General features: G+C 38.6%; 1 protein-coding gene across 7 annotated transcripts; it reads left to right on the top strand.

Moving 5' to 3' along the window:
* LOC121264663 (protein PHOTOPERIOD-INDEPENDENT EARLY FLOWERING 1-like) lies at nucleotides 1-25,630 on the top strand. 7 transcript variants are annotated; one of them, XM_041167941.1, is made up of 21 exons: nucleotides 1-337; nucleotides 1,292-1,399; nucleotides 2,703-2,783; nucleotides 2,949-3,056; nucleotides 3,192-3,272; nucleotides 3,363-3,451; nucleotides 3,594-3,727; nucleotides 3,817-3,878; nucleotides 4,824-4,959; nucleotides 5,442-5,564; nucleotides 5,646-5,719; nucleotides 5,804-5,938; nucleotides 6,389-6,427; nucleotides 17,774-17,842; nucleotides 18,017-18,079; nucleotides 18,160-21,238; nucleotides 21,537-21,601; nucleotides 21,678-21,748; nucleotides 22,607-23,393; nucleotides 23,716-24,239; nucleotides 24,786-25,630. In XM_041167941.1, exons 2-21 carry the CDS (start codon nucleotides 1,340-1,342, stop codon nucleotides 25,231-25,233), a joined length of 6,228 nt encoding a protein of 2,075 aa, XP_041023875.1. In that variant the 5' UTR covers nucleotides 1-337; nucleotides 1,292-1,339; the 3' UTR covers nucleotides 25,234-25,630. The 7 variants fall into 7 exon arrangements, with proteins under 7 accessions (XP_041023875.1, XP_041023877.1, XP_041023876.1 ...); XM_041167943.1 differs by having other exon boundaries at nucleotides 1,285-1,399; nucleotides 3,838-3,878; XM_041167942.1 differs by having other exon boundaries at nucleotides 1,285-1,399; nucleotides 18,163-21,238.
* Nucleotides 25,631-26,604: the final 974 nt, after the last annotated feature.

The raw sequence follows: 26,604 nt of genomic DNA, 5'->3' as shown, positions 1-26,604 counted from the left end.
GGAAAAAAAAAAAAAAAAAAAAAAGATTCTCTTCGGAGCAAAGAAAGGGACAAAGAGGGACTTTAGTTATTTTGCTCAATTATTATCATTATTTTTAATTTATTCGGATCCGGCGGGTTGCTCGTCGGAAATTGCCCACGCTTAAACCCGCCTGAAAACCCTAACACGACGGCGACCGCCAAAGTGGCTCTCTCTATCTGTATTGTTTGATTGTTTCGTTTTTTCATTTTATTTTTTGGGAAACTTGTGGTTGGTGCGCCACGTGTTTATCTTGAAAGATCGATGATAACTGGGACGAGGTGAAAAGCGAAAAGCATACCCCCACAAATTCCACCAGGTCAGTTTTCAGTTTTCCTTCTGTTTGGTTTCCGGGAAAGTAGCGAGAAATACAGAGGACTAGAGAAACAGATTTGTGGAATCTGCTCTTTTATTCAATTTTGTTGGGGCTCAGTAATACCAAAATTTCGACTTGCTGAGCTCAATAAAGCTGTTTGGTTCAGTGGTCTTCCCTTCTCTCTTTCGGTTTTTAGTATGAAGAAGCAAAATACCTATCGCGTTGTCATTTGTATTGTCAAGGTCTGTTAGTTTTTTGGGTGGAACAATGTCTGATACTTTTGGTAATGAAGCGTTCAGTGCATTTTATTAGCATCTTGAAATTGTTTTTTAGATATCTTTTGAGCGTCTTAAGCAGATGTTGAGAAGTGCTACCGGTTTCTCAAATATTCATTCGGACTTCATCTCATTGCTTTGAGACCGTGGGTTTGCATGAGAGAGAGCCTGACACATGCCGCAAATTGTGTGACAACCTCAATTTGGGCATTGGAAGTGCGTGCTAATTTGCCAGATACTCTTAAAAATGGATCTTTCGTTTGAGATAGCTCAACAAAGCATCAACAACTTTAGACTGACGTCATTCGTGTCTCCAGTAGTGTTGCTAAAGAAATTACGGAATTCACCAGACTAAGTGTTTTCGGTTTTTTTCTCAAAATTATTACCAGTAGAGTCTCTACTGATAATAATTTTGAGAAAAAAACCTATAATAAAAATATTCGATAATCATAATTAATAGGCTTTGAACAAATGATGTTTTGAATCTGGTTGGAAAAGGAGTAAATTTCCCTGGAATACAATAAGTCGCATAAAACCCGCAAATTGAATGCTATTAGTCAGAAGCATCCTTTTTGGACGCAAATATATTGTTTTCTACTTTTCCTGTCACTTGTATATTTCATGAGACTTGTCATTTTGGCAAGTGCTTGAACTAATATTTGCAATGGATGCTTGGTTCTAGGTCATACACAGATCTTCAGCCATTCTATGATCTTATTTGAATAAAATCATGGCATCCAAAGGTCCCAGGTGTAAACTTGATCACGAGACCAGAGCTAAGCGTCAAAAGGTTAGTTTGTGAATATTTATTTGTAGACTGAGTTAATTGTACTTCTTTTTAGGGCACAAATCAATTCATATACATAATTTTTTTTGGCTGTGTTTTTGCAAGCCTTCCACTATCTTTCTGAATCTCTTATCAATCTAGGGATGGTTTTGTTTTGCTGTATCAGTGGTACTAATTTTAATTAGCTGTGCAATTTTATTTTAGGTTCACCATTTTTTTACTTTTTTTTTTTTTTTTTTTTTGTGCCCTTGCAAAGTTCCTGAACCCCACAGGAATACATTGTTTGACCACACTTTCATACGTCAGTATTAATTCTTTTTGAGTTAATTTTACATAATGTGTAAACAAAGTTTCTAGAAAATTTGAACTTTATACTGTTATATGATTTTGATCCGAAACTATATATACAGTTGAACGCTTCCAAAAGAAAAATGTTATTTGGGCAACAGAACAGTTAGAAAAAGGAGCAAATCCTAAAAGAAGGCTCAGTCATTGTGCTGAAAGACAAATAAAAAAATGATGGAACATGTTCCTCGAATAGAAATATATGGATATGTAGGCTTGTAGAGTTCAGTTGAAAGTCTCACCACATATTCTATTATTCATTTTCATCGTATGTTGCAATTTTGGTACCCTTAAGGGGCAAGATTACATTGAAGAGGAAGGGTGTTTGACCACAAATACACGACATCATTTTTACTACCGGAAATATATGTGTGAATCTGTAAGAATTTATGCAAATTTACCGATATAAAAAGAATTTATGCAAATAAAACATCTCAATTTCTCCTTCTTTCACTTCTTCTAGTTTGAATAAAGTCTATTGAAATCTCTGTTGTTACCTTCCTACTTTGATTCTTGAAATTGGAAGCATGTTTATAAGCTAGACTTGCAATTCTTGCATCCAAATATAATGTGGGATAATGGGAAACAAGGCATGAACGAGACTTTTTGAGATGTAAAATGTTGGGATCAAAGAGGAAATGAGGGCAATATGTGGGATAGAAAGAATATGAAACCTGAATGCATATGTTCTTTTATACTGGCCATATATTCCTACTTCTCTTCACTTACGTATTTGACATTAAAATGAAGATTCTTGTGAACAAGTTACATGTGTTAAAATTAGCGAGTTTTTATTTTTAGTTGAATTTAAAACCTGAAAATTGGATAAGTATTTTGTGGGCTGCTGCTTCTTTGTGATAAAACTCTGGGTACTGAGAACTGCCAGTAATTTGAATGTTCTGCTGTAATTTTTGCTTTTATTTTCAATTATTTTCCATTTGATTATACCTTTTTCTCTCAGGCACTTGAAGCTCCGAAGGAACCTCGTCGCCCAAAAACTCATTGGGATCACGTCTTAGAAGAGATGGTTTGGTTGTCAAAGGTAACAGACTAGAGCCTCAAAGATTTCACCTTTTATGGTGTTGGAAACCTTTTGGCTATACTCATTTGCTTCATATGATATTGCTATACTTGCTTTCTTTTGATCTCGTTTAAGTGAATCTGGTCTTTTGCTTGCTTCCCTGCTCATTAAATTAGTTGTTGGCAGGACTTTGAGTCGGAGAGAAAATGGAAATTGACGCAAGCAAAGAGGGTTGCTTTAAGAGCGAGCAAGGGCATGTTAGATCAGGCTACTAGGGGAGAAAAGAAAATGAAGGTTTGGTTTTTTGCTTCCTCATGTTGATGTATCTTTTATTGCATGACCATTGGTAGACAGAATTATTTCATTTTGCACAAGATACGGTGATACGATGATGATGGGTATATCACAACAAACAAAAATTTTTAACAGGAAGAGGAGCAGCGGTTGAGAAAAGTTGCCCTTAATATTTCAAAGGACGTGAGGAAATTCTGGATTAAAATAGAAAAGCTGGTAAATTTATCTGATATTTATTCTTCAAGGCTTATTGTAATTCCTTCTGGGCCTCTTTGTCCATATTTACTAATGATCTTACAATTCCAGGTGCTTTACAAGCATCAGATGGAGCTTGATGACAAAAAGAAAAAGGCACTTGATAAGCAACTTGAGTTTCTTTTGGGGCAAACTGAGAGGTAGAACTTTTTCTTGTTTTGTTGTTCAATGAGTTCGTCTCAAAATCTTTGTTATACATTGGATACCACTTGTGAAAAATTTCTTGTTATATACATCCACAGGTGAGGCGAAATGACATATTCTTGTGGTGGATATTTTCAGGTACTCAACAATGTTAGCAGAAAATCTTGTAGATACTTATAAACCAGTGCAACAATGTACGACACAAGATCAAGTGATTATTAACAAAGAAGTGGATGCAAATGATGCTAATGAATCTCCAGAATTTGATTTTGGTGAGTTGGAAATTATGGTTTCATTTTTTTTACCTAATCCTCAAAAGAATAGTTTTTAAATCTACAATATACTTAACACGTTTCGATAGGATCTCAATCACATACTGCGGGTATGGATGAAGATTACGATATACAATCCGAAGATGAGTCGGTATGCTTTTGTTGTCTCTTCACTATCACTTGTTGAATGGTTTTAATATCTTGAGTTTATTGTCATTTTTTTTTTTATAGGTAAAAGAAAAGTTTATTGTCATTTTTATGGTAGCTTAAGACTGATATGCAAATTTTTGTTGGGAAGTCTTATGCCTTTGCCACTTACTCCACTTGTTGATTTCATCAAACTGAAATGTAATTGGACCAACATACATCACGTATGATGTTGTTCTCAAGCAGAATAGTAGAATGTTTAGTGCTATTTGGTACCTATCTCAGCAGGCAGTAGCTGTAAGTCTTTTCATTTTTTTTTTTTTTGTCCTTTTGGTGGAGTAAAAGTGCGAGATAATTTTCCTTCTGTTAGATAAAATTGCTTGATGCTCTTAAGCCTGTATCGGAAGATGGTGTCAAAAAATATATACTTTTTATATGTATGGCGTGAAAATATAGGATAGGAAAGTACTGCAGACAAATGAAATTCGGCTTTGATTCTCATGGTCCTCTGTCTGCCTGTTTAATGAAGCTGCTGAAGGAACAGTTTAGGAGTCATGGATATTTGCATAGTATCATATAAAACCTTAATGGAAAAGGGGAAAAACTAGATAGAGGTTGACCAAAACAAGGAGCCAAAATGACATTTAGCTTTTTCTTGGCTGAAAATTATAATTTATAGTCACATCATTTCTTTTGTTTGGTTAATACATCAATTTATAATTTTTTGAGACGTCTTGCATTTGTAAAATCTTAAATATAGAGCTTTAATTGCACACAAGTCTGCATTGTACTTTATGTTTAATTATAGTCTTGAAGACTGGATACAGTTGCAGTTTTACACCTTTTGTGGTTTCCATGGTTGTATCCTTTATACCCTTTGACCTGTGTATTTTGGTGCTCTAGTTTTCACATTCTTAGAATTTTTTTCTCCACAATGTTTCTGTTTTAGGAAGATGATGAGCACACAATTGAGGAAGATGAGGCCCTTATAACCGAAGAAGAAAGAAAAGAAGAATTGGCAGCTTTACACAACGAAATGGATCTTCCACTTGAGGAGCTACTCAAACATTATGCTATGAGGAAAGGTGAATTATCATAATGACCACAATTTTCATTTCGCTTAATAGTCTACTTGGGTTTGCTGATAGAGAGACTGCCAGTTTTAAGCAGACCTAACTAATAGTATCTGACTTGCCTTCCCCCCAACCTTCCCAAGCCCTAGATAAGGCATGATCTTGTGTGTAAAGCTGGACCACCGTACATGCTTTAGGCACCTGGAGTGCTAGAGTTTTCAGACATTTGAGCCTTGGTGTTGGGTGGCTGGCTTTTAGGTTTTGTCACCAAAATTCATGGACTCAGTGTTTGCATTGCACTAGTGTTTTGCTCTATCCTCCATTTTATATATGTTTCACACCATGCAAATCATTGAGATATACTGTGTAAGAGCGGTTATGTGCAAAACATAAGTTGTGGTAGGATATCTATCTCTATCTTGTGTTAGTTAAGTGGACATATTTCATTTTGGATTTAGCTTGCATTTAATTTTAATCAATATGAGCATGCTCAGTGAGCAGAGAAAGTAGTCCAGAAAATGGTGAAGATGGGGCTGAACCAGTTAGCAGAGAAAGTACTCCAGAAATGAATGGGGATGGTGGTAAACTAACATTCATGGGGGAAGACCATGAAAAGGGTAAGGAGTTAGTTTTCCCTGCTGTCTTTCTGAAATATGTGTTTGTCTCTAATGTGGTCGTGGGGTTTGAATATGCTGCAGGCAAAGGAAATGATCTTTCTGTTGTCGATGATATTGACTCAAGCAACTCAATCATAGCCACTGGTCGTCGTTGTGTAAGTTGTATGTGTTTTTTGTTGTGATTAGTGAATTGTGGAGCAAGATAAGACCTTAATATAACTCTTCTTTTCTGATTACAGGCTGAAAGTAATGGTGACTTATCTGTTACAGAATACTCTCTGTTGGAAATTGAGAAACTTCAAGCTAGTGATCTATCATTAGTTTCTAGGGAGTCTGCCAAAGCTCATGTGCGATATGATTTTAGTGATGAGCAGGTACGAGTACAATTTTTTCTATCTCAGTTTTTTCCTTTTTCTTTTTAAATTGTTTTGCAGCTTTTTTTTTTTTTTTTTTTTTTCTGAGAATTATGTTTTGCAAATAGAATTCATTATATTTTGCTGACCTTGAAGTTTGCGCATGATTCACTTGAATTCACAATTCTAGCTCTGATTATCATTACCTTGTAGGAGCTTGCTAATTGAATATATATGTTTAATGCTATATGGAAGATCTTTTTTCTAAGTCGGGTGTGTTTGTGTCAATGTGTATTTTGCATTTGCACTTGCATTTATTCATGGTGATAGACAGTACTTGTTTCTGCACCCTTACTTTTTATTTCCTATGTATTTTGTTTGTTGTTTTGTTATTTCAATATGAGTCTTTCATAAATCAGTAAGGCTTTTTTATGCAAGCCATTTTACTGACCTGTGTCTCAAATTATGTAGGAAGATGGTGACTTTGTCCTTGCTGCTGGGGAAGAAAAGGTATCTTATAAGTAAACCGTTTTTCTGTTCTTTCCTATTTTTGGTTTCTGTTTCTGTTGTCTTGTATTATACAGGAGGTATGCTCTTTTTATTACTTGGATTTCAATAAAGGTTTCAAATAAAGTCAAGCATGAAGATGTCAGGAATGCTTTTAAGAATACTTTATTCACTGTAGACTTAAGGTCTTTTTCTTCTATTCGTGTTGGGATGATAGAATCTGTAAACTTGAGCTGGTGATCTAGTATATTATTTGATCAGAGGCACATTTTCAAGCTTAAATAACATGAAATCAAGCAACTTAAAGGGTTTTCATCGTTTAGAAAAAGTTGAATGGTTAGGTTTGGGAATAGGTTCCATTGATATGGGACGTTTTTTATGCTGCAAATAACAGACGAGGTTAGAAGAATATTCTGACCACTTAACCCTAGATTTTGCTTGATAACAGAGGTTGCAATTATATATGCACTGTAAAAATCTCCATTTGTGTTATCCTAAGTCTTTTAATTGATACTTTCTTGATGTCTCTTTTCTTTGGAGTGTGCAAGTTCACATGTATGATTAACCATTTCAATGAAGTGCTTTAATGTTCGGGAGTGTTCCTTGGATGAGCTTGAGAGATTCTTTTTCAGTGCATTATTATCTTGGGCTTCTGTCATTGATTGTAGTGTGGCTAGTTTTCATAATTTACTTTTTTCCATTTCTAGTTCTTAGCTGTTGTTAGGTGTGTTTTCTTTGTATACTTCCACTGCACTTTGGCTATGCCTTCTTTCATAAGTAAAATAAAAAAATTGTTTTCCTTGAACCATCTTTCACCAGTTGCCCTATTTAGTTCCCTTCATGGGTTCAGTTGTTGTCCTTAAATTGATTAAACTCCTTATACTTTGACCAAAAGGTATTTTTGATGTGTTACGTGTTAGTCTATAAAGTAAGGGTCGTGTCTTGGCTTTTTGTTAACATATGTATTTAGTTTATGTGTCTTGATTTGAGCACACAATTCGTGAAGCACATGGTTGCTTCAACTACCTGGTTTATGTATTACGAGCTGAAGTATTGAAAGATATGTGGTGGTTTGCTGAGGTGTTTTCTTAGTTTATTTTGCTCTCTCTCTCTCTCTCTCTCTGACTATGTCCTTTCGTCTTCTATTTCCGGCACTTCTTGCCGGAAATAATCCTAAACCTATTTATGCTTTTTGCATTACTTTGTTTTCTTTTGTTACTTGTTTTGAGATGGAGGGTTGTTTTTGGATTGAAGCTAAGCTTTTTGAAGTCAGTGGAAAGGGTGGCAATTTTTTCTGCATCTCTGAGAAGAGTAGCAAGATTTCAAAGTCTCTTTCTCTCAGTGGAGATATGATTCTTTGGATGGCTAAAGGGGTGGAGGATTGTTTGAGACAAGCGGGAAGTATGGAACCTTACTAGACTAGAAGGGACGGTAATAGAGTCTTCTTGGTCCAAACGAGCCAAAACTCGTATGGTAGTTTTGTGAAGTTGGTAGGGTTTGGCACTGGTAAAGGGTAGGGTATACTGTGTCAAATTGGTCTGAATGCCCTAATTGGTGATCCTTGAAGGTAGGAAAGGGAGTGGGTGGGCAGTATTTGTGAGGAAAATGAGAGAGCTGGTGCGCTCGAATTCCTCTGGTGCAATCAAGGTGGGAAGAAAGGTGTTGAATAATAATGGTAAAGTGAGGAATGCAGATTCTTCTTCTAGAGTAGACATTTCTTCTCAGGAAGTTTCGTATCTTGCAGCAATTTTGAGCTCTAAGAGGAAATCAGTTTCTCGATAGTCTAAAGAAGATAATATCGTTAGAAATGAAAATCATGGGCTGGTGAAAAGGAAAAGGGAGGATGGTATACAAGAAGAAACCCGACAGAATACTCTGGTTGGGAGATATGACTATTGGCCTTCAATGGTATTGCAGAGGTTTGGAGAAGTCGAAGGGTCACTCTGGCATGTTTGGGCAGAGCTTTTAGGATGGCAACAAAAGGCCGAGTCTGTTGAAGACTGTAGATGGGGGCTTAAACTTATTGATGGGCTTGGGCCTGGAATTATTTGGCGCTAATGACCTGAAGGAAGGAAGTGGGAAATTAATTGGACTCACGAGAAATAACATAAATGGTTTGGGTCTAGGCCCAGCTCCTAAGTCAGTACAATGGGGGAGAAAGAATTGTGATGGGTAGCGACAATCAAAAAGCCCAATAGGTGAGGAGGCCCAACCCAAGGCTTTGGTGGTTCCTTTGCTGGGACAAAGTGCACAGAGTAGGTCGTCGACAGCAAGGGATTCTGCTGAGGGTGTTCTGGCTTCGAGAGGCTCATCGGTTCTTCGTCAACAACCCAGTTTGGTTGATCTGACACTTGTGCCTACTTCGACGAGCTCTTTAAAGGTTCAGAGGGATGGGTCATCCACACAAAAAGGGTCGATGGCAGTCATTGAACCACTTGATGGTACTCTGGCGATGGTGGGTACTCCGGCTAAAGGGGGGAAGTCTTTTTCCTCCGCTCCCATGGTTTTTATGGCAGATTCTCGACAAGAAGATGCCCTAGAGGGCTCAATTCAGGTTTTGGAAACTTCTAATCTATGTTATGATGGAGAGGTGCAGATGGGAAGGGGAAGGAAATGGAGGATGATGAAGGAGATGAGCAGCTCTCTGGGTCTGACGAAATAAGTGTCAATGGTGTCCCGTGTACATTTGTCAATGATCCAGAGATGCAGTTGGCTCTTGGAGGTGGGGTAAGTACTGAGAACAGTGAATATGGGGAGTTGATTGCGTTAGAAGAGGAAATGGTTCCTAAACCTTTGTGTTATTTCACCAGGAATTGAATGGGAAAATAGATCTTCTGATTGGGTGCTAAGAAAGGTGGAAGAAATTAAGGAGTGCGTAGGAATTTCACGTGATGGCTATTATGGGTGAAAACCGACCATATCGGTGTGGTCGACATGTTTTTCAGGGGTGATATCAACCAAAACCGGTCGATGAAGGGGGATAAAACCGGCCAGTTTAGTTTCAGTCGGTTACAGTCAGTTCATCTGTGTCCCCGTCGGTTTTCACTTCATAAACACATAAAAAAAATTTCACAAATCTCACAACAAATATCAGTGTGCAAATCTCACAACAAATAATCAAATATCACAACAAAAACTAGAAAAATGAATCGGAGATGAGAGAATCTCTGAGAGAGAGCCGAAAGGGAGATGAGAGACAGAGCTAAGAGGGAGATGAGAGGGAGATGGGAGGGAAATAACGCAGAGTGAAAATGATAGAGGGGAAGGGAGGGGTGTCGGGGGTTAGGGCTTGCCCTAACCCAAAACAGCACCGTTTGGTGTATTAAACCAAATGACGTCGTGCCATATATTTTTTTTCAAAATCGTGGGTTTAAAACGACGCCGCGTCGTTTTATATAAGTATAATATAAACAAATATATATATATATAATCAGCCAGATCGATGGTTTGAATCAGGTTCAAACCGGAACCGAACTATCCGACGTCGGTTGCAACCTATTTCTACTGCCGGCCGACCGGTTCTCTGCAAGTTTTGGTCGGTTCCGTACTCCAACGGCCAGTTCGCGTTGGTCCCAGGCGATTTTGTTGGTTTTTGTGCACCCCTAATGGCTATGAGGAACAATTTGGAGCTCTTCTCATAGCTATTGAGGCTGGACAGCCCTCATTGGCTAAACCGGCTTTAAAAAAGGAGAGGGAATTGAAGTGTTTGTCTTGCTCGATTAATTATGATGTAAGGGGAGGAGTGCCTCTAGAGATAAAGGCAAGGGAAGGGTTGCAAACAATTATCTATGAAACCAAAGATAATCTCTTGGAATGTATGGGGACTTAACGATTACAGAAAACGTCTTTGTGTGAAATCCGCAAGTGGAGGGGTGATGTGATTTGTTTTCAAGAAACCAAGTTAAAATTGGTTAATCAATCTATGGTCAATAGTTTGTGGAATTAGTAGCAGATGGGGCGTCGGGTGGAATCATAATTATGTGGGATAGGAGGGGAGTGGAGTTGATTGATCATTATGTGGGAGAATACTTGGTGGCATGTCATTTTAAGAATGCTGATGATGGAGTGGAATTGACTTTTGCAGGTGTTTATGGCCCTAATTTGGAGATTAATAGGAGATTTTTATGGGAAGAAATGGCGGGTATTCGCTGCTGTTGGGATCTTCCTTGGCATTTTGGAGGAGATTTCAACGTTACAAGGTTTCCTCGTGAAAGATCAAGGGACTCTCATTTCACTAATGCGATGCATGATTTCTCCGATTTGATTTTTGAGTTAGAATTGATTGATTTACCAATGGCAGGTGGGGATTTTACATGGTCCAACAGAAGGACATGGTCGCGACTGGACAGATTTCTGGTTACAGCTTCATGGGAGATTTGTTTTCCTGATTTGAATCAGAAAAGGCTTTCAAGACTATGCTTTGACCACTATCCTATTATGTTGGAGTGGGGGTGTTAGAGGAGGCCGTAGATACTTTATATTTGAAAACATGTGGCTAGAGGATGAGAGTTTTGTGGATAGGGTGAGGCAATGGTGGTCTTCTTACTCATTCTATGGAACTCTGAGTTTTGTATTGGCTGGTAAACTCAAAGCACTTAAACAAGATCTGAAAAAATGGAATGCTGAGGAGTTTGGGAACATTGAAAAGAAAAGAAAGTTTCTGTTACAACAGCTGCAATGTTTGGAGGAAAAGGAGATGTCGGGCGCTGCAACAGGTGAGGATTTGGAGAGGAAAAAAGGGGTGGTAGCTGAACTGGAAAAGATCATATTAATGGAGGAGATCTCATGGAGGCAAAAATCTAGGGTTCGTTGGTTGAAAGAAGGTGATAAGTGTACAAAAGTTTTCATCAAATGGCAAACTCCCATAGAAGAAACAATGCAATAGAAGTTATTCAAGATGGTGAAAACATTCTTTCGGATCAAGAGGACATCATGGAACATGCTGTCAATTTTTATGAGAAGTTGTTCAAGGAAGAATATTTGTGGAGACCAAAGCTAGATGGTTTGTCTTTTGATGCAATTGACCAAGAAAGTGCAGCATGGATGGAGAGAGTTTTTGAAGAAGTGCTTGATGTTGTTAAAGGAATGGCTAAAGATAAGGCTCTGGGTCTGGACGGGTTTTCTATGGCTTTTTTCCAAGCTTGTTGGGACATTGTGAAGGAAGACATTATGAAGGCTTTTTTGGAATTTCACGCTTTTATGAAATTCGAGAAAAGTTTCAATGCAACTTTTATAGCTTTGATTTCTAAAAGGGTGGGGGCAGCAACTATGCGGGATTTCAGACCAATCGGTTTGGTTAATGGGGTTTACAAGATAATTTCTAAGGTGCTGGCATTCAGATGAGTGTAGTAATGGGAAGGATTATATTGAAGTCACAAAATGCTTTTGTGAGAGGAAGACAAATTCTAGATTCAGTTTTAACGGCTAATGAATGTTTGGATTACATAATTAAAATGGGTGAATCTGGAGTTTTGGTTAAATTGGATATGGAAAAGGCGTTTGATCATGTTTGCTGGGAGTTTATATTGTATTTACTTGGCATATATGGTTTTGGTGAGAAGTGGTGTATGTGGATAATGCATTGTATTTCTATGCCGAGATTCTCCATTTTGGTGAATGGCAACCCGGTTGGTTTCTTTGAGTAGAATGATTGAAGCGGCGGTGGGAGGTAGTTTTTTGTTGGGTTTTGGCATGGGCTGTGATTCTCGGAGTGGTGTGAGAGTTTCTCATCTACTTTTCATTGACGACACACTAGTTTTCAATGAAGCCAATCATGAACATCTTCGGTCCTTAAGAGCTGTTTTGCTATGTTTTGAAGCTGTGTCAGGATTGAGAATTAATTTAACCAAGTCTGAAATTGCTCTGGTGGGCTCAATGTCAAATATTTTAGATCTAGCTAATAGGTCCCTTGACAAATATAAATAAATAAATAAAATAAGTAAATAAATAAACAAGTGATAGTGGTGTGGAACCCATGTGGACCCACGACATTGGCCCTTGGTGCCCTTGGCTGGCCCATGCATGCCTAGGACCATGTCCTAGGGCGATTTTTGATGGGGTCTTGACATTTCCCATTCCTTCAAGTTTATCCTTGCTCTCAAGGATCAAATTTGACAAACTCAAGTCCACATAGTCTTTTCTTGCCTCCTTCAAGGCAAAACAATTTTCCCCACCTATACACAATGACTTGGACATGATGGCCTCACAAGGCTTGACTTTCTTGATTAGCAAAGTGGTCAAACTTCTTTTCTTCTCCCCCTACTATTCTTAGGAAAATCCACTCTATGCCTTATTGGTCCCCGGTCATAAGCCCGGTTTCCTCCTCTCTCCTCATAATGGTCTCCTTTGTATCTTCTCTCATGGTGGCTTCTACCTCTCTCTTGATGGTGCCGTCTCCCATCAAAATAAGTGCTTTGGCCATAAGGCCTCTCATTATTTTTTCTTTCAAGCCTCTCTATTCTTTCATTTGTCTCTCTCCGAATGGCTTCAAAGGTTCTTCTATTCTCTTCACTACTATGCCAAGTGGCTTCATGGCCACCCTTAACTCGGTCAAGGTAGTGGGGACCTTATTAAGGTTGTGGTCAAGCCTTGTTGTACGCCCTTCTAATGTCACAAGGCGTTCGACTTCTAGATTGCCCCTGTGCATGGTGATGGATCAAGCTTCAAAAATCCAACTTGAGTTGCCCACCTTGTTGGGTGGTCAACCCCTTCTTGCAACAAGTTTAAGGTCCAACCTTGGGTCTTCCACCAACTCGTGTGGTTGACCCCTATAATCAATCTTACTCCGTTCTCCTCCGTAACCCCTAAACTTTAATTTCTCAACACAATAAAAAATAATGGGATTCTCGAGGGACTCCCCCATCCAATTCACAAGTGTGAGTTATTGCGTTGTTTACCTCGGGGAGAAGTTCTCTAATTCACCAAGCAAGATAGTTCCCTATGGAACCTCTCAATGAAATCTCTTGACGAAAGCACCAATTAATGTTAGGGCTTCTCAAGAGCACCAAGCAATGAAATCCAAGCAAGATTTCCTCTCAATAAAAGCACCATTAATGTTAGGGACCTCGGTCTAGTCCCTAAATATTGGGTTGTCCTCACCTTGGTTCTCCTTGTGATGACCGATTGCCTTAGCCCTTTTGCTTGGACTTTGAACAATAATGACAATGTATGATGGTAATGATGAGTTCCTAGGTTGATGAAAGTATGGTGTTTAGTGGCGAAATGGTAATGATGATGAGTTCGGGTGATCTAAGTGATGAATATGGATGTTTTGATGCTAAGTGGAACAGCTTGAAGGTTGCCCTTGATGTTGGGGCCTTTTGGATGATGATTATGGTTGATATGATGAAGTGTATCTAGAGTTTTGTGTGGTGACTAAGGATGTTTTCGAGATTGGGAAGAGATGGACTATGGTTGGAGTCTATGATGAGATGCTAGGGTTTGGAATGATGTGGAAGAATGAGGCTAGGGTTTGGTGGCTAGAGTTGGAAGATGTTTGAATGAGTCTAGGGTTGCTCCTTGACTTTAGGGATTGATTAAAGATAAGATGAGGAAGATAGGATTTGGATAAGGTAAGTGGATGAAGATGGGTGGTGTTTGAATGAGTCTAGGGTTGTTTCTAGAGTTTAGGGATTTGGAGATGGAATTTGAATATGGTAAGATAGGATTGAGATATGACAAGATGATGTTAGTCTTTGATTGACTTGAGTGATTCTAGGGAAGTTCCTAGAATTAAGGGATTGGCTAGGATAAGATAAGGAAGATGAGATTTGAATATGGCAAGAGGTTTGAAGTCTTTGGTTGACTAGATGGATTGGTGGAATGGAGAGATTTTAGGGATGGAGTGATTCTAAGGAAGTTCCTTGAATTAAGGGATGGGCTAAGGTAATGGATGTATTTCGAATTTGGAGGACTTGGAAGATGGAAGATGAGCTGCTAACTTGTAAGAGATGATTTAGTGATTGGTAGGATTTTGGAAAGATAGAGATGATTGAGGGAAGATTCCTAAGTGGTAGGAATTTATCAAGGAAAGATAAGGTTTCGGTTTTGGTAAGTGAAGAACATCTTAGTTGACGGGTAATTCTAGGGGATGAGTTATTTGTGGGATTGATTGAGTAATTAGATGGATGGAGAGATTTAAGGGATAAGAGATGGAATGGAATTTCCTAAGATCAAGGGATTGGGTGTTTTGGGTGATTGAGTGATTTTAGGGATGAATCAACTTTTCTAAGATTAAGGAAGTTGCCAAGTGGGACTCTTGAGGGATGGCTAGGGTTTTGGGAAGACAAGTGTTTTGGCTAGGGTTTATGGAGATGATGGATGCTAGATATGGTAAGTGACTAATATGGAAAGATGGTGGCAAGGAAATTTCGGCTAGGTCAATGGATTGGATGAAGGGTGGCTAGGGTTAGGATTCCTAGAGTTTAGGAAATCCTTATGGAAGGCTAGGGTTACCAAATAAGGCAAGATTTGTGTACGGCAAGATGGAGGCTAAGTGGATTTCGGCTAGGGCTAATGGCTATGATGGATGAAGGGTAAATATGGGATATGGACAACTAGGGCAAACACTATAGTGGTCGAATTATAGTGTATGGATGGATTGAATGAGGCAATGGAAATATATGGATGAACACACGCATGAACAAGATGGATGAATAATATGGATGAACAAAATGGAAGAGTATGATCAAAGGATGAATGGACTCAACAAAGGAATATGAAGACTCTCTTTTTGGTTTATATGGATATTTTGATATGTAAGAAAAAATATGAACATCAAGGACAAATGAAGAACACGATGAACAAGTGATAAACACTCAAGAACAAAGTGAACAAAAGATAGCCATTTCAACTATGATTCATGAATTGCACATAGATGAAATAAATCTCTTTATTGATAAATTTGAAAGGAACAGAGATAACAATAACTTGGATTCACGAATTGCACCAAGTTGCAAGAACAAGATAAGTTGAATCACACCTATTCACGAATTGTAAGGTGATGATCCTCTACTAGGGATTCACGAATTGCACCAAAGTAGTCCAAGTGCTAAGCACTGAAGGATGATCTCAAGAACAAGTCTACCCATTTAGGGAATTTGCCAAAGGTTAAAAAGATGTAAACTAAATGCCTAAGGGTCATATTTATAGAGAATACAAAGTGGAAACCCTAATAGGTCCCTTGATAAATAAAATAAATAAATAAACAAGTGATAGTGGTGTGGAACCCATGTGGGCCCATGGCATTGGCCCTTGGTGGTGGCCTTGGCTGGCCCATGCATGCCTAGGACCATGTCCTAGGGCGGTTTTTCATGGGGTCTTGACAGGCTTTCTTCTGTTGGCTGGTGTCTCATGATAAAATTCAGACTATAGAAAATCTAAGGAAGCTTGGACTTTGTATTGTTGATAGGTGTTCCATGTGCAAGAAAGACGGCGAATCAGTTAATCCCTTGTTTCTCCATTGTGAGATGGCTAAAAGTTTGTGGAATGAGATTTTTGGAAGGATGGGTATCTCTTGGGTGATGCCAATGCATGTGGTGAATTTACTAGCTTGTTGGAGGTGTGCTGGGCGGAGTCAACCTTTGGTTGCCATTTGGAAAATGATTCCTTTGTGCTTGATGTGGTGTCTATGGCTTGAGAGGAATGGGAGATGTTTTGAAGGCAAAGAACTATCGATGGAAGAAATTAGGGAATTTTTCTTTAAAGCTCTATGTCTATGGGCTAAGGCTAATTTAATGAATGGTGATGATGTGTTGGAGTTATTATAGTTTTTTCTGTCTTTTTAGCTTCTGTATGTAGGTATTTCCTCTTGTATACTTCCTGTGTACTTGGGCTATGCCTATTCATGGTAATAAAACTCTTATTAATTATATAAAAAAAAAAAAGTATTAGTTCTACTTGTGCTGTGCTGTCTTTGCTTTGATCTACCCAGAATAAAAAATTTAACAGGTTCTTAAACTATTTAAATGTCTATAGGGGCCAAAGGAAACACTTAGGTTTTTTAAATTTGGCCCAAAGAGAGCAACTTCAGGTTGCTTAAGTGAATCCGATTTGTTTTATAAGATCATTTTTTGTCTAAGTATATATAAGAGCATTTTTATTGATGACAAAAACAAAAAGAGTGAAGTATAATCAGATTATGCTGACAAATACACCTAATGAGAGGGGGAGGAGACCAAGGAAATCATGGAAAGTAAAGTTAGAGTGACATAGGTGAGCTGTTATCCACCGGAAGAGTACATTCAATAAGAAAGTCTCAAGATTCTCGTTGGACCTTGAAATGTTGTTGAATCTTCTGTCATTTCTTTCTCTCCGTATGCACTGCATCAAACAAGTTGATATTATTATCCACAAGATATGAGTATTCTGGCTATCAAACCTTTCCTTCCAACGTGGTAGCATATCTACCACCGGTCTAGACATAACCCAACTTAACCCAAAGAGACTAATAACAGCTTCCCCGTTCCTCTTGCACATATAACATTACTCTACGACCATAACATGCATCTTTCTCTTGGTCATCCAAGTTGAGGATCTCTCCAAGTGTCACTGTACAGACAAAGAATGGTTTATCAGATTTTCAGAGTTATTTGCTTAGAAGGGGGAAATTGTGGACCATTTATTGTTGCATTATGAGGTGGCCAGGTTTTTTGTGGGATGATATTTTCAATTGGACTGGAGTGGCATGGGTTATGCCTAGAAGTGTAGTGGAGTTGTTTGGGTGTTGGAAGGGTCTTCGGTGTAATATACATATTGCTGCTGTCTGGAAAATGATTTCTTATTGTATTATGTGGTGTATCTCGATGGAGAGGAATGGTAGGTGTTTTGAAGACTGGGAGCATTCCTTGGATGAGCTGAAAAGATTCTTCTTCAACACTCTTTTTTCTTGGGCTTTGGTCATTGATTGTAATGGGGCTAGTTTTCACAATTTGCTTGCATCCATTTCTAGTCCATAGATAATGCTAGGTGTAATCCATTGTACTTCCTGTGTACTTGGGCTATGTCTCATTCCAAGGAATAAAAATTTATTCTTACGTATAAAAAAAGGAGTTATTTGCTTCTTCAAAATAACAAAAGTATCTCATTGCTTAGAGTTTGAGTTGAGTAGCCATTTACTATTGCCTTTAAGGATTGCAATTTATACAGATGCAAGTTGTAGGAATTTGGTCTTTTGCTAAATAACGTAGGAGTTTTTTTCCCCTCTTATTTTCAAGTTACTGATCTTGTAATTTGTGCTTGTGCTTGCCTGACAGAAATATGTAAGTGGATGAATGATTTGAGTGTCTCGTGAAGATAATTTCATTATTTCTAATGGTCATTCCAATCCTCTAATTTGACTTCAATGTACAGGATGATGAGACAACCTTGGCTGAGGAGGAGGAACTGGCAAAAGCTGATTCAAGCAATCCCATGGATGAGGTAAAGTGCAGCAAGTCAAGATATTCTTTGTCTGAAAACGTTCAATATCAGAAGTTCAAAATTGCAGGGTTCTTTACTTGTTAACCCCGAGCACGTTTGACTAGCTTGCTGATTTTACTGGTTTTGACTTTTTCTTGTAATTTATCCCTTTTGAATGAAGCTGATGTTTTGCAGATTGCATTACTACAAAAAGAGAGTGAAATACCTGTAGAAGAATTGCTTGCTAGGTATAAAAAGGTAGGTTAAATGTTTGCTTCTTATTGCTTGACTCCTTCGCATCATGTTTTGATTTTTGTTTCATTTTCAACATCTGTTTACAGGGCTTTGATGACAACGCAGTTTCGGACGACGAATCTGACTATGCATCTGCTTTGTCAGACAATCTCATGGATTCTCCGGCTCATGAAGACGTTGAACTTAAACAGCATGCTATTTCTATGGATGAAGATGTTGAAAGTGGTGATTGTCGGCCGCATTCTCCTTCAAAAGAGCAGCAAGCGGGAGCCCTTGAAAAAATAGAAGAGAGAGATAGTGAGGATATAATTGCTGATGCAGCTGCAGCTGCAAGATCAGCACAACCAACGGGGAATACTTTTTCCACGACCCAAGTGCGCACCAAGTTCCCATTTCTCCTGAAGCATCCTCTTCGTGAGTATCAACATATTGGCTTGGATTGGCTTGTTACAATGTATGAGAAAAGACTGAATGGGATTCTAGCTGACGAAATGGGGCTTGGAAAAACAATTATGACAATCTCCTTGCTTGCACATGTTGCTTGTGAAAAGGGTATATGGGGCCCTCATCTCATTGTTGTCCCCACAAGTGTCATGCTCAATTGGGAGACTGAGTTTCTGAAATGGTGTCCTGCTTTTAAAATTTTAACTTATTTTGGAAGTGCAAAAGAGCGAAAATATAAGAGGCAAGGCTGGTTGAAACCAAACTCATTTCATGTATGCATAACCACTTACAGACTGGTCATTCAAGATTCAAAAGTTTTCAAGCGGAAGAAATGGAAATACTTGATCTTAGATGAAGCACATCTGATTAAAAATTGGAAGTCACAAAGATGGCAAACTCTTTTGAACTTCAATTCAAAACGGCGTATTTTATTAACTGGGACACCATTACAGAATGATCTCATGGAACTCTGGTCTCTAATGCATTTTTTGATGCCACACATCTTTCAATCTCATCAGGAATTCAAGGATTGGTTCAGCAATCCTATATCAGGAATGGTTGAGGGACAAGAGAAAGTAAATAAAGAAGTTGTTGACCGTCTTCATAATGTCCTCCGTCCTTTTATACTCCGTCGGTTGAAACGAGATGTGGAGAAGCAGCTGCCTATGAAGCATGAACATGTCATTTTCTGTAGACTGTCAAAGAGGCAGCGTAACTTGTATGAAGATTTTATTGCTAGCTCAGAAACACAAGCTACTCTTGCCAATGCCAACTTTTTTGGGATGATTAGTGTTATTATGCAACTTCGCAAAGTATGCAACCATCCGGACTTATTTGAGGGTCGTCCAATTGTCAGTTCTTTTGATATGGGTGGTATTGACTTCCGATTGAGTTCTTCTATTTGTTCAATGCTTCCAGCAGGGCCATTTTCTAATGTGGACCTTACAGGTTTGGGATTTTTATTTACTCATCTTGATTTTAGCATGACTTCTTGGGAGAGTGATGAAGTGAAAGTCATTGCTACCCCCTCAAGTTTAATCAAGGAGCGCTCTGACTTGTATAACATAGAAGAAATGGGGTCTGGATTTAAACATCGGAAAAAGTTACATGGAACCAATATTTTTGAAGAGATCTATAAAGCGATCATGGAGGAGAGACTAAGAGAAGCGAAGGAACGGGCTGCTGCTATTGCATGGTGGAATTCCTTGAGGTGCGAGAAGAAACCCATTTACTCAACAACATTAAGGAAAATTGTAACAATAGAGCATCCTGTTTATGATATTCATCGTCTGAAGGCCAACCCTTTGTCCTACTTGTACTCCTCAAAGCTTGCGGACATTGTCCTCTCACCAGTGGAACGCTTCCAGAGAATGTTGAACCTTGTTGAAAGTTTCATGTTTGCAATACCAGCTGCACGAGCCCCACCACCTGTGTTTTGGTGCAGTAAATCTGGGACTTCTGTGTTTCTGCACCCAACTTATAAGCAGAAATGTTCTGAAATGTTATCACCACTTCTATCACCTATCAGACCTGCAATCGTCCGGAGGCAAGTATATTTCCCAGACAGGCGACTTATACAGTTTGACTGTGGTAAATTGCAGGAGCTTGCAGTTTTGCTCAGAAAATTAAAATCAGAAGGTCATCGAGCATTAATCTTCACCCAAATGACGAAGATGCTCGATATCTTGGAGGCTTTCATTAATTTGTATGGTTACACTTACATGCGTTTAGATGGATCCACTCAGCCAGAGGAGAGACAGACCCTAATGCAACGCTTTAATACAAATCCAAAAATATTTATTTTCATCTTGTCAACTCGTAGTGGGGGTGTTGGTATCAACCTAGTTGGGGCAGATACAGTTATCTTTTATGATAGCGACTGGAATCCTGCAATGGATCAGCAGGCTCAGGATCGATGCCACCGGATAGGACAGACCCGTGAGGTTCATATTTATCGATTAATCAGTGAGAGCACAATTGAAGAGAATATTTTAAAGAAAGCAAATCAAAAACGTGCGCTTGATGATCTAGTTATTCAAAGTGGAAGCTACAACACTGAATTCTTCAAAAAGCTTGATCCTTTGGAACTGTTCTCTGGTCATAGATCACTTCCAGTCAAGAATTTGCATAAGGAAAAGAATAACAATGGAAATGAGGTTTCTGTATCTAATGCTGATGTTGAAGCTGCTTTGAAATATGCAGAGGATGAAGCAGATTACATGGCATTGAAGAAAGTTGAACAAGAAGAAGCTGTGGATAACCAGGAGTTTACAGAAGAAGCCATTGGGAGGTTGGAAGATGATGATTTTGTAAATGAAGATGATCTGAAGGTGGATGATCCTATAGATCGGGGTGGCTGGATCACAACGTCAAATAAAGAAACTGTGGTGATGTTAAATGGGAGTAATCCAAGTGAAGAGAGAGCTCCTGCTGCTGCTAGCAAAGAAGATGATGTTGACATGCTGGCTGATGTCAAACAAATGGCTGCAGCAGCAGCAGCCGCTGGACAAGCAATCTCCTCCTTTGAGAATCAGCTACGCCCAATAGATCGATATGCAATTCGTTTTCTGGAAATCTGGGACCCCATTATAAACAAGGCTGCAGTGGAATCTCAAGTTAGGTTTGAGGAGACAGAATGGGAACTGGACCGTCTTGAGAGGTATAAGGAAGAAATGGAAGCTGAGATTGATGAAGATGAGGAACCCCTCATATATGAGAGTAAGTGCCTTTTTCTATTGGCTTCACAGTGACTTTTATTTTGCCCTCACTCTTGCAGGGGTTATTTTTTATTTTAATTTCAAATAATGCCACTTCATGAGTTATTCAATCCAACCTTAAGAAATCTAAAAAGCATGTAATGGTGTAAAATAATCTGAACAGTGTCCAAAGAATTTCGTATCTATGTTGAACCTCTTTCTCTACGATGGCATGCCATATTTGTCAACTCAGTTATTGCTTCCAAATTTGCATGGCTTGTATGATGAGACTAAACTCAAGGATTCTCTACTTGTGATAGGATGGGATGCTGATTTTGCAACTGAGGCTTACCGACAGCAAGTTGAGGCCTTGGCTCAACACCAGGTTCTTATTACAGACTTTATGTTGCCTTCTGTTCTGTGGACATATAATCTCTTTACTAATATGTATTTTTTGGTAGCTAATGGAAGAACTGGAATGCGAAGCTAAGGAGAAGGAAGATGCAGAGGATGATAATTGCGATTCTATGAAGTAAGAAAACACTATATTCTGACCTACAACAATTTCATGATTACTTATTTTTGGGTGATTGGGGATAAATTGCTCCTTTTTTTGGTTAAAAAATTCTTTTTGGCTCTATAGATATCGGCAAAATCATGATGGGAAGATAATTTTTTGTTATATATATATTTTAGGACAGTTTGTTGTGATGAAAATATATTGGGAATTTGGAGCTTGACTGTAGTGTTGCTTGTACTTAACCAGACATTTGGGACTAATTAGGGGTCTCACAAGCCAGCTTAGCATTAAAATGTCATTTTGGTATCAGATAGTTCATACCCCTGGATTGTTTCATGGCAATTGACAGTTATCTTTATGTTACGGATGTGGACAAAGGTCTCGGTGTTGGACACTATGGCAAGTCATATGACATAATGACCTTAAGTTAAAACACATTCTATGAGCATAAACTAATCCATGACTCAAACACGATAAAGAATGCTGAAATGAAGTATTTTTCTTAAGTCATTAAGTTGTTGAAAATAATGTGGAAATTTACGTTTTTAATCCATGTCTCTAGAAAATGTGAGTGCCAATGAGCGCTGGCTCAAATACCTATAAAAAAATGAGCGAGATTTCAACACCCATTGGGTGTGTGTGTAACTAATCAAAGCATAAGGGGAAAAAAAGATGCCACTAGGAGACTGGTGTGTAGCTCAGCATTTTCCGTGATAAATGATACTGCTTGATAGAAGTATATCTGTGACATGGATGACTATATTAGAATAAAGCAGGAAAGTTGAATCTTTTTTATATCTTGCAGTATCGTGAATCTGGGAATGAAAGTTGGGATTCAATATTCAGTGACTAATCTAGTTCTGTTGTCAGGAATGGAATGCCAAGTGATCCTAAACCCAAGTCTAAAAAGAAGGCGAAGAAAGCCAAGTTCAAATCTCTGAAGAAAAGATCCTTAGCATCTGAACTGAAGCCTGTTAAAGAAGAGCCATCGGCAGAACCTATGTCAATAGATGATGAGATTATTAGCCATGAGGTGGTCACCTCTTCAGAAATTGTTTCACCAATTTCAAGTGTGCTGAAAAAACGTAAGAAGGCTGAATCTGCACCGGATGTTGAAGAAGGAAAGTTCTTGAAAAAGAAGTTAAAGAAACTGAAGAAGCCTCCCACTGAACAATGTCCTTTAGATTTAGATTCCAACCTGTCAGGTATGCAGCATGATGAACCTGTATATTCAAGACCATGTGATAGTGTTGTTGATATTGAACAAAAAACAGCAAGCAGGAGCAGAATGGGAGGTAAAGTATCCATTACTACCATGCCAGTAAAGCGGGTTTTAATGATAAAACCGGAGAAGCTGAAGAAGGCAAATATTTGGTCGAGAGAGTGTGTTCCATCTCCTGATTTTTGGTTGCCGCAAGAGGACGCAATATTATGTGCTGTGGTTCATGAATATGGCCCTCATTGGAGCTTGGTTAGTGATACTCTTTATGGGATGACTGCTGGTGGGCGTTATAGGGGAAGATATCGCCATCCTGTTCATTGCTGTGAGAGGTTTAGAGAACTCATCCAGAGATATGTTTTGTCTGCACCTGACAATCTTAATACTGAAAAGGTTGGCAATACAGGCTCGGGAAAGGCTCTTCTTAAAGTAACGGAGGTAAGAGTAGTAATTTCAAACATCTTGCTAACTAAACTGATTTGCTCATCTGCATGTTGTAGTGTTTTCTATTGTTCATACACTATGTACTTGGGTGGCCCCCGATGTGCATTTTAATAAAAGTTGACTGACTTATCAAAAACTAAAAATAAAAACACTAAACTGCTTTGCACATATGCGTGTTGCAGTGTTGTCTATTGTTTACAGGTGGGTCCCATATGTAAATTAAAAAGTAGAAGAAATTTTACTAATTCTAATTATAAATTTAGCCCGATAAAGATTGAACAAGGAAACCTTGCCCATTAACTTTCTTTTGTGGCAGGATAACATTCGAATGCTTTTAGACTTTGCTGCGGAGCAGCCAGATAGAGAGTTACTCCTCCAAAAGCACTTCACCGCTCTTCTTTCTTCTGTCTGGAAGGTGACATCACGTGTTGATTGCAGACCAAGTCTCCCATCATCCCGAAATGGTCTCTATTTTGGTGGAAGGTTTTTTACTTCGGTCAGGCAGATTTCTAAGAATTCGCGAGAACCTTTAGAAAGAATGAAATTCACTAATTTAGGCCAGAGTAGAAAGATGTTAGCAGCTGCTCTTCATGATGCCTACTATAGACAGCCGGATGACAGAGTCTTCCTTCGCAACCGTGGGGATGACACGTCAGCCGCTACTGAACAGCTTGAGGTAACAATAGAATGCCAGAAGGAAATGGGGGACTTTGCAGTTGATTTTCCATCTGTTATAAGTTTGTCAATATCTGGGGAAGATGCTCCACCATCTGTAAGTGAGAATACTGGGGAAGATCAACATCTTAAAGCTTTCCAAAATATGGCCGAGAACCGTTTCAGGTAATGGTCTGATGCAAACATGCAGTTTTCTTGTTTCATGACTTGGATTTATCAACTACCAGTTATAGTCAATTTCTTCATTTTGTCACATGGTTTCACCAGAGTTTATTTCTTGGCAACAAAATTTGTTCTTTAAAATGAAATGGTTACCTTTCTTTTATCAATCAATATATAATATTTTTGAAGTAGCTAACATGGTAAAAGTTTTTTTGGTTCTTTTGGAGAATTAATTGTTGATATTTGGCATTTGCTGATCTGACCTTTGATCATGGTAGTGTCTGCATGACCACCTCATTTTGTGCGTATTAGTGGTTGTTGTCTTCTTCAGGAGGGTATCTGGGTCACTACTCACATTAATATTTTTGTTGTATTTTTGGCTGTGCCATTTGGAGATATAAATCCATTGTTGAGAGGCTGGTTTAAGTCATTAAGACAAAAGATGATTGGTTATCAACTGTTATATGCATGCATAACACAAATTAGTTTATGTCAAGGTCATTGGAAAATATATTGCAGATTGCTTACAGTGTAATGCCACCTTCTCAGGGTTTCTGCGAAAGCTTGTGGTGAAGATAGTCTGGGATGGGCATCCTCTGTCTTCCCGACAAATGATGTCAGGGCTAGATCAGCTTCAAAGCTACCGTCACTGGGAAAGCACAAGTTGTCTCTCTCTGACTCAATGAAGCATTCTAAATCAAAGTTCAAAAGAACTTCAATGGACCATTGTGAGATGCCCCTCCTTGTTGCCAAGCCACCATTGGAACCATTGCCGGCATGTGCATTGATTGATCCTAATATGGGGTTTGACCCGTCTCAACCTTTCATCCTGGCTGTTGGGAATGACAATGTGGGAAGTAATTTACTTTCTGGCAGGGATACGGAGCTCTCAATGGAAATGGAGAGTTTGGAAGCAGTCCCACATCACTATGTTCCTGGCTTAATCTCTGGACTCGATGATTGTCCATTATTGCCTGAATATACTGACATTGGTTAATACTGAATTGAGGGTTGAATCTCACTATTTTTGGAGACCAGTGATCTCTTAGGGAAGAAGTCCCTGTTGGCAAATCACCATACTTCAAATCCAAGCATTTGCTGTGCTCTCGGGGGGACAGGGCACACCGGAGGCATCTTTCTCGCTGACTCAGTCGAGATTTGGGATGTGTGCCCGTTTACACGCTGAGAAGTCATCTTTTTGCAAGATGGGTCTAAGCGGCAGTCCGGAGGATCTTGGATAAGGAATACATAATGTGACAGTTTTGTTGTCTAGTTTTAATTCATGTTGAGGAACTTGTGCAGATTGTATTGGGGCTGCAAGCCTGCAATTTATTCGTCTGGGTGCTCATTTTCCCCAGAAAATAGACAATTAATGAGAATGGAAAGGTAACACAGCTCGGGCTCGCTCGCGCTCTCTCTCTCTCTCTCTCTCTCTCTCTCTCTCTCTCCAATGTTCATGCATGGCCAGTTCTTACAGGCTCATCAAAATAATGGCTGTGCGATTTTTGTGATTGATGATAGAATGATTAATATGCCTTATCTTTTAGGAGTGGTGTAACAGGTGAATGATCGGCTGAGCCGATAATCCACTTGGGATGAGAGCTACAAGTAGTTGGAACGGAATGGCCTTTGCAATGCACGATCGTTACCCAAAGCCATATCACCGCCTCCAAACCAAAAAGATGATATGATAAGAAGTTTTCTCGAATGATTTCTGTTTTGACGTGAACTGTTTTCAAGAAAAATAATTAAACAAATAAAGCTCAATAATTTGATAATTAAATGTTACAAAAAGTAAATATTGTCCAAACCATATAAACATGTCGGAGTGAAAACGAAAGCAACGGGTTCAGTAAGTGGTGAAGGCTTGGCTTATGCACATTCCAGGTTTAAGATTCAAATTTGAGTGTAATTAATTTCTGTGAGCTATTCAATTGAAATTTTTTTTACTTGAATTATTTGAGATATACTTGCGGAAACTCATTGTCGAGGGCGTGTGCATCCATGAAATTAGTCGGAACGCCATCCGGCCACACTCGGTGCTAATAATAAAAAAAAAAAGATAAGCATTAAGATATTTGAATTGTAATGTGGTCCCGATCCATAAAAAACTAAAATGATATTAAGGCCACAATAAAAAATAGAAAAATGTTATCCATAGTTACAATTTTACTTACATAATTATACATGTTAATGTGTTAGCGGTTGAAAATTGTGAAAATTTTAAAATTTGAAGTTTGGAATTCAAATTAAAAAAAAAACTAATAAAATTAAGTTGTTACTCAATAAATACAATAATGCGAGTATTACTTTTAAAAATAATAAGTCATCTATTTGACCACAGAATTCACTGATTTTTTTTTTTCCT

This window comes from Juglans microcarpa x Juglans regia, chromosome 5D (assembly GCF_004785595.1).
Source record: "Juglans microcarpa x Juglans regia isolate MS1-56 chromosome 5D, Jm3101_v1.0, whole genome shotgun sequence".
Lineage (NCBI taxonomy): Eukaryota > Viridiplantae > Streptophyta > Magnoliopsida > Fagales > Juglandaceae > Juglans > Juglans microcarpa x Juglans regia.
The sequence above is the reverse complement of the archived record's forward strand: the minus strand, read 5'-3'. Positions and strand labels throughout refer to the sequence as shown.

Coding starts and splice junctions, on each gene's coding strand:
- LOC121264663 (XM_041167941.1), top strand. CDS start 1,340: ATGGCATCCAAAGGTCCCAGGTGTAAACTTGATCACGAGACCAGAGCT. Junction 21,602..21,677: donor AGGCCTTGGCTCAACACCAG/GTTCTTATTACA, acceptor ATTTTTTGGTAG/CTAATGGAAGAACTGGAATG. Junction 23,394..23,715: donor CTCTTCTTAAAGTAACGGAG/GTAAGAGTAGTA, acceptor CTTTTGTGGCAG/GATAACATTCGAATGCTTTT.